Below are 8,838 nucleotides of genomic sequence, written 5' to 3' on the forward strand. Positions count from 1 at the left end.
AGACCCCATCCCTACAAAAAAGTTTTAAAATTAATCAGGTGTGGTGGTGCACGCCTGTAATCCCAGCTACTTGAGAGGCTGAGGTGGGTGGATCTCTTGAGCCTAGAAGGTTGAGGCTGCAGTAAGCTACAATGGCACCCCTGCACTGCAGCCTGAGGGACAGAGACCCTTTATCTAAAAAAAACAACTAAACAAACAAAACAATATGTAAACAAATTCTCTCTCTCTTTTTTTTTTTTTTTTTGAGACCAACTTTCGCTTTTGTTGCCTAGGCTAGAGTGCAATGGCGCAATCTCGGCTCACCACAACCTCCACCTCCCGGGTTCAAACGATTCTCCTGCCTCATCCTCCTGAGTACCTGGGATTACAGGCATGCGCCACTACGCCTAGCTAATTTTGTATTTTTAGTAAAGACAGGGTTTCTCCACGTTGGTCAGGATGGTCTTGAACTCCCAACCTCAGGTGATACACCACCCCCCGCCTTGGTCTTCCAAAGTGCTGAGATTACAGGCATGAGCCGCCGCACCCAGCTTACCAAATGCTCTTTAACAGTAGTAAATTTTGTCTTTTTTCTTCTTGAACACATACCTGTTTTACATCCCTATGTAATTTTATTATCATTGTTTCATGCTGTAGAGTCTGATATCACACTTCCATCCTTTTCTACAATAAAACATTCTAATGTAATTTTTAAAAATTTGAATTGCATTTGACTGTAAGGTTCTAAGTGTTATGATGTGCTTTAATTATATTTCTGTCAAATCCTTAGAGCTACATATTTAGCTCTTTAAACTTTGTGGAAGGTTCTGTATATAATCTAATTGACTGGGTGAGTTCTCATTGTCATTTCTATCAACCAAATCATATTTACTTTCTGACAGAGAAGTCCGACTTCATTTTTCAATTTAAATAAGCATATTTATATGCCTCCCCATGACAACCATCTATCTTCTGAATTCAGATTCTAAGATAGAAAGATAGCTGTGTCTTGGAACTTTGCCTAGAACTTACCACTTGGCCAAAATAAGGCTTCACTGCATTTCTTACTCCTTGCTAATGCCTGCTTTGCCTTGATGTGAGGGGACCTTCCCTTAGGAGCAATCCGTTCTTTGATAGTAAGTAAGGAGGGGTACTAATGGCACTATTAAAAATTGTTATCTTTCCCTTCTTCATTCTGTAATATACTTGAATACAGGGCCAGAATACTTTCTTTCCAATGCCAAGCTTCACTGTTAAATAAATAAAAGGCAGGAATACTATTATAGGATGCCTTGATTAAACATGGCTGCCCCCAACCCAAACTTTGAATTGTCCCTTTGGCACCTGGAGATTTTTACACTATAGGGCAGTACACCTTGTTAAGATTCAGGATGAGTAAGAAGTAAGCCTTTTGTGTGTGTGTGTGTGTGTGCTTTTTGTAAAATAAGAGAAAGGAACATATCTTTGCGGGGAGCGAGTATAGGAACTGTGGTTAGGTAGGATAGGGAAACCAGAGAAACATTCTTTGGCAGATCAGTTATAGGAAAGAGTGATCAAGTTGAAGCTTTAGAGGTTGATTTTCTTAAAACGGTGTATCCCACTTGGTCCTTGCAAAGTTTTATGTACTTCTATAGAGGTGTGTCTAATCCCAGCTAAAGGCTGAACTCAAGTCGGACAGAGTGTGTCTGTGAATGATCTTCAGAAACAGACTGTTGATTCCATATTAATCTTTTCAGACCCTCACATAAAGGTCATGATTTATATCAGTAGTTTTATTTTCAAAAATACAAATGTGTATATATGTGATGTGGCAAATTTCTCTTGACTTACTGTCATCAGTAATAACTAAATTAGATTTTGTTCTTATTCTATTAATTTATCTAGGGCAGAGAAAAAACATATCCAGAAGGGCCCAGTATTGGTTTTTGGATTTTTTTCTGCAGCATTTAAAAATCAGGAGATTTTACATTAAAATCTGAATTTATGCCTTTTGAAGGTTGAAAAATGGGGCAAAATTGAACCTGAATTTACACTTGACAGTAATAAGATGAAACTGAGTTGTGGCTCTCCCCTTTAGACAGTGAATATGCTTTCAGTCCACTCATTTGTGTTTAATGCCTGGCATTTGTAGGCATTTACATTTATGACCCCTGGTCTTACGATAACTGCTGATCTGTTTTGTGCTTGTTAGCATATTAGAATGTTATTTAACTTGAAAAATAGATAAATTTGAGTGAATTGCTAATTGCTTATGTTAATTATATTCAGCATATCAAGAGCCCTTAAAGAGGACAATTGAATACCAAATCAGCGTTTTGTTTTAAATTACTCCTAAGCCTTATTTTAGAAAAAAAATATACATTTTCCCCCCATCAACTTTATTTCTCCTTTCCGCTTAGGCTTAGGACTGCTTTGGTTTTGAAGAATACTCTTGAGAGGCTAGGTAGAGCATTTGGAAACAAAAGAATAAGATAAAATATTTAAAGGTGAATTAGACAACCTCACTAGAAATTTAAAAAAGCACAAATGAAAATGAGATAAGTTTCAGATATTAAATTAGCAAAGATTGGTAATACTGTGTTAAGTTGTTAAATTAGCAAAGATTGATTATACTGTGTTACACAGCCTGAAAAAGTGTAAATTAATACAGTCTTATTGTGGAATTTGAGGAGTGTATATCTGGAACTTTTTTTTTTTTTTACTTCCCAAACTTGTTACATATCCAGAATCTTTAAAAATATACATATTTGGCTGGGCGCGGTGGCTCAAGCCTGTAATCCCAGCACTTTGGGAGGCCGAGACGGGCGGATCACGAGGTCAGGAGATCGAGACCATCCTGGTCTGCATGGTGAAACCCCGTCTCTACTAAAAATACAAAAAACTAGCCGGGCGAGATGGCGGGCGCCTGTAGTCCCAGCTACTCGGGAGGCTGAGGCAGGAGAATGGCGTAAACCCGGGAGGCGGAGCTTGTAGTGAGCCGACATCGCGCCACTGCACTCCAGCCTGGGCGACAGAGCGAGACTCTGTCTAAAAAAAAAAAAAAATATATACATATTTTAGCCAGCTATTCTACTAGAAAGGAAGTATTTAATTAGTTATGAAAAGACACATACTGAAAGATTGTTATCACAATGTTTTGTATTACCAAAAAATTTAGTATACTTAATTGTCCATCAAAAGGGAATTGGTTAGATAAATTAGGATGTGTATTTAATATACTAGAGTACCAAATAACAATTTAAAATGTTAATACAAATTCAGTGTTAAAATTTGACTTGTAAATATCATATAACTTATAGAAGACAGCCTATCATCAAAAATTACAAGTCTAATATTATGCATTATTTTAATGTAATATTTAGTGTTGCAGCAGAATGATGTTCTTTAACTGGCCAGTATCAAATGGGTACTGACTTACATCAGTTTGTCAAGTTCAGGAAGCATTAGGTGTCAGCTAGCTGGTGACATGTTTGATATAAGAAATGTATTTTTGTTATACAAGTGGAATATATTGACTCCTTTTCTAAGCCAAGACTAATATTTTATTTCGAAAGGAAAATTCAAACATTTTTCACATTATTCTTCCTGGACAGTTGCAGGTTTTGTTCCAAAAGCAACACTCATAGGTTCTATATTTTTCTTATTAAACTTGAAATGGGCCAGTTAGTCTTCTGAGTCTACATTATTTGTTTGCTTATTTAATTAAAGAAAACTTTACTTACTGTGAAGTCTTCATTTTGGTACAGTAAATTGGTAGCAAAATTAATATTCCAAAGAAATCCTAACTCAGGCCTTTGTTGAATCCTGATAGAGGCTGACATTTTCTAGCGGTACTATATTCTAATTAATTCATTTTTTTTCCCTTTTACACAAAATGCAATCCCATACATTCTTCATAGAGTGAATCATTCATTAGACAAAGACTTTGTTTTTAAGTTTTTGTATATTTTTATTTTTTGCAGTTCCATAAAACCTTTTCAGAATGATAAAAGTAGAACTGTAATATTTCATATTGATTATAATGTGATGTCACTTAAACTCAATGTTAACATGCATTTAGATATATAAATGTTTATATATAATGATATAATTAACTTGTTTAAGTACCCTATATATTGTTCAAATAAATCAGAGAAAGAATATATTTTTATTTTATGTGAAGCTTCCAAATATAAATTTCTCATATGGATAAAGTGAACTAATAACCTAGTTTATTGTTTTGTATGTTTAAGAATATGTTATTTAAAGCTTTGTTTACTCCACTAGCTTATTCTTCATATATTTTGCAGATTATTTGTTTACTATCTCATCCATTTTATGACATATTTTTTCTACAGTTATGCAGAAGGCCTGGAGGGAAAGAAATCCTCCAGCTCGAATCAAAGCAGCCTATCAAGCTTTAGAATTGAACAATGAGTAAGTTTGAAATATATGGAAAATAAATTTATTTTGAAGGAAACCAAGACAAATGATTTTTATATCTCCTTTTGTCTGTTCCTAAGACACTTGGAGTCATTAGTCATTTCCCTTTTGCATGTTATAGATATTTAATAAAAATTTCAGTGTTTGCCAACATCTGTATTTGGCTTCTGAAATTGTAAATCTATATATGCTTTTGAATAGAAATTATGCTAGAAATACTTTTCAAAGTGGAGAATGTTCATGGAGAATGGTGATAATACTTTATAGTTAAAAGGGTATTGAAATACTAATATACTTATGCACCTGTTTTGATTTTTTCATTTGAATCATTCACTTGAAGCATTCAATCTTGAGTACTTTAGTTGTTAATGGACTTGAAGCCATGAGAAGGGGATTAAAAATAAGTAAAACATAGCTCTATCAAGTTTATTTTTTTCCATGTTAGCAGCATTTTTTATAGTTTTGAACTTTTTATATTTTGAAAAGGCAAAATGTAAAATCATAAAGCAACTTAATCTTTACAAGGAACAGATCAATAAATACTAATCTAATGCAGACTAAATAAATACCAAGAGTGAAAATATGGTTCCAGTTGGGGTTTATCAAGGAATGCTTCCTGAATAATGTAAATTTAGAGTTATTCCCTGAACCTTCTCCCCCCAGTATATATGTTATCCTTATTAAGAAGACCTTCCCAAGGTGGAGCAAAAATGGCAGAGTTAAAGAATGCCAAAATAATAAACTGGCAGAAACGGTCAGGATCAACTTTATTAAAACTCTGGAAACTAATCAAAAGTTTACAGTAACCTAGTGAATGCTTAATCAAGGAGAAAAAACACCCAAATCTCTCTGAGAAAGCTTTGTAGTGTTTTATTTATCCTGGCCCCATCCCTCACTCCCTATCTCAGTGGCAGTCTTGAAGACAACAGAGTACATTCCAGATATAGGTTTCTAGTACCAGAGGAAGTTGAATGGACCTTATTTTCAAGGAACTGTGGTCATTTGTTTTGACCTGTCTGTTGGCTCCCTGAAGCACTAGCTCAAAGGGCTTTCTTTATTTCAGCTGACTGAAAGAAGAGAGTCTTCAACTTCAAAACTCTCCCAGAACTGACATAACTACACTCTGGATCATTTGTTAAAAACATTTAAAGGCAAATGCATTAGCTGCTGCTGCCTGAGGCAAGGGATAACAGGAAGGACAAACAGTAGACAAACCAGAAAGCTTGTGAGCAAAGTCTGGGGAATTAGATACTTTGAGGAATAAAGACTCTGAAAAGCTCCCACACATTTCTGGGAATCAAGGCCCCACACACAGCCAGAGCTGGGGACATGTTCAGAAAAGACTTGCGAAAGTCCTAAGCTCTCAAGTCTGCCTAACCTTCATGTTCTGCACAAGTAGGAGGTGAAAGCTAAGGCAGAGTTGTAAACTGTTTGACTGAATGTGAAGGTGTGCCCTAGCACCCACACAGAGCCCATTTGCAAATAGTTTTTACTTTTTGTGTTTTGTTTGGTTTTGGTCCCAGGTGTTTAAGGAAATCTCTATCAAATCACCAACTGACCACAAGGCTAAAATAGCACACATGTCACTGGTCACACATGACAAATAACATAGATTTTATAAAATGGGTTCAGAAAAGTCACTAAACAACTGCAAAAACAGCAACAACAAATCCTAGGGAGTAGAGAAAATTGTATTTCTAGAGTTGTCAGAGTATAGTATTTAAAATTTCCAGTTTTCAACAAAAAATTACAAGGCATGCAAAGAAACAAGAAAACATGGCCCATACATAGGAAAGAAAAGAAATTAGGCTGGGTGTCATAGCTTATACCTGTAGTTCCAGCACTTTGGGAGACCAAGGCAGAAGGATCACTTGAGCTCAGGAGTTTGAGACCAGCCTGGGTAAAATAAAGACACCCTGTCTCAAAAAATAAAAAGAAAAGAAATTAATAAAAGCTGCCCCTGTGAAGCCTAGACTTTGGATTAATAAATACAAATTTTAAATCAACTATTTTAAATATGATCAAGGAGGTAAAGGAACCCATGATAATGATATCTCACCATTACAGAATATCAGTAAAGAGGAAGAAATAATTAAAAGGAACTAAATAGAAATTCTAGAATTGAAAAGCATAACTAAAATGAAAAATTTATCATAGGAGTTCAGCAGCAAGCAGATTTAAGCAGACAGAAGCAAGACCAGTGAATTTCATTTAAGTCAATTGAGATTACCCAATTCAAGGAGCAGGAAAAATTAAGGAGTAAAGAAATATGACCAGAGTCTGAGAGAACTGTAGGATGCTATCAAGCATATCAATCTGTGCTTTATAGGAGTCCCAAAGAAGAGAGAGAAAGGGCAGAAAGAATACTTGAAGAAATCATAGCTGAGAACAAGATAATAGCACCCCAAATACAGCAACATATTAAAAATGTTATACACCCTGATGAAGTGGCATTTATTCATGGATGCAAGAATGGTTCAACATATGAAAATCAGTCAATGTAGTACAGCACATTAACAGAATGAAGAAAGAAACCACATGATTATCTCAACTGATGTAGAAAAAACATTTGACAAAATTCCCCATCATGATAAATATATGGAAATCAATTAATGTAATACTCCACGTTAATAGACCAAAAGACAAGAATTACATGACCATCTCAATTGATGTAGAAAAAGATCTGACAAAATCCAACACCATTTTATGATGAAAACTTTAAAAAACTAGGAATGGAAGGAAACTTCCTCAAGAACATCTGCATCTGAAAAATCTACAGCGAAATGCGTACTTACTGATGAAAGACTGAAAGATTTCCCTCCACCATCAGAAAAAAGGCAGGATGTCTGCACTTGTACTTCTGTGTTACATGGTGTACTGGAGGTTCTAGTCAGTGCAGTTAGGCAAGAAAAATTTTACATGGCATCTGAATTGGAAAGGAAGAAGTAAAACTATCTCCATTCACAGATGGCATAATCTTATTTGTATAAAATCTTAATCCACAAAGAAACTATTAGAGCTAATGAAAGTATTGACAAAATTGTGAGAAACAAAATCAATATATGAAAATCAGTTGTTATGTCTATATCCTAGCAATGAACAATCTGAAAAGGAAATTAAGAAAACAATTCCATTTACGAAAGCATCAGAAAGCTTTAAATACTTAGGAATAAATTTAATCAAGGAGGTGCAAGACTTGGATGCTGAAAACTATAAAGCATAAGTTAAATAAATAAATCAAAAGACATCCCATGTTCATGGATTGGGAGACATTATTGTTAGAATGTCAGTACTCCCTAAATCTATGGATTCAGTGCAATCCCTGTAAAAATTTTAATTACCATTTCTGCAGAAATGGACAGGGTGATCCTATAATTCATATAAAACTGCAAGAGACCCTGAATACCAAAACAATCTTGAAATAGAAGCACAAAATTAGAAGACTCACACTACCCAATTTAAAAATTTACTGCAAAGCTACAGTAGTTAAATCATAAGGATAGACACCTAGATCAATGGATTCAAATTGAGATTCCAGAAATAAACCCATATATCTATGGTCAGTTGATTGTTTTGTTTTGTTTTGAGACAGAGTTTCATTCTTTTTGCCCAGGCTGCAGTTCAATGGCACGATCTCGGATCACTGCAACCTCCACCTCCTGGGTTCAACTGATTCTCCTGCCTCAGCCTCCCAAATAGCTGGGAATACAGGCATGCGCCACCATAGCTGGCTAATTTTGTATTTTTAGTAGAGACAAGGTTTCACCATGTTGGCCAGGCTGGTCTTGAACTCCTGACCTCAGGTGATCCACCCACCTCGGCCTCCCAAAGTGCTGAGATTACAGGTGTGAGCTACCACACCTGGCCATGATTTTTGACAAGGGTGTCAAAACCATTCAATGGAGGAAAGAACAGTCTTTTCAACAATGATGTTGGAACAACTGGATAACCACATACATAAAAGCATAAAGGTGGTCCCTTACGTCATACCATATATCCCAATTAATTTAAAAATCAATCAACGACCTAAATGGAAGAGTTAAAACTACAGAACTCTTAGAAGAAAGCATAGGGACAAATCATCATCACCTTGAATTTAGCAGGGGTCTCATAAATTATATCACCAAAAGCACAAGCAGCAAAAGAAAAATCAGGTAAATGGACTTAATCAAAATTAAAATATTTTGTGTATCAGAGGACATTGTGAAGAGGCAGAAATAGATTTGGGATTGCCAGGGATTGAGGAGGCAAGGGAGATGGGGAGTGACTACTTAATAGGTGTGGGGTTTCTTGTGGGGATGATGAAAATGTTCTGGAGGCCGGGCGCGGTGGCTCAAGCCTGTAATCCCAGCACTTTGGGAAGCCGAGGCGGGCGCATCACGAGGTCAGGAGATCGAGACCATCCTGGCTAACACGGTGAAACCCCGTCTCTACTAA

General features: G+C 35.8%; 1 protein-coding gene across 1 annotated transcript in view; it reads left to right on the forward strand.

Moving 5' to 3' along the window:
- ST7L (suppression of tumorigenicity 7 like) overlaps positions 1–8,838 on the forward strand; it is a 101,953-nt gene that overhangs the window by 25,892 nt on the left and 67,223 nt on the right. Inside the window, 1 exon segment of the mRNA XM_011933205.1 lies at positions 4,317–4,395. Coding sequence (XP_011788595.1) covers positions 4,317–4,395 — 79 coding nt within the window.

Source organism: Colobus angolensis, unplaced genomic scaffold (genome assembly GCF_000951035.1).
Source record: "Colobus angolensis palliatus isolate OR3802 unplaced genomic scaffold, Cang.pa_1.0 Scaffold124, whole genome shotgun sequence".
Lineage (NCBI taxonomy): Eukaryota > Metazoa > Chordata > Mammalia > Primates > Cercopithecidae > Colobus > Colobus angolensis.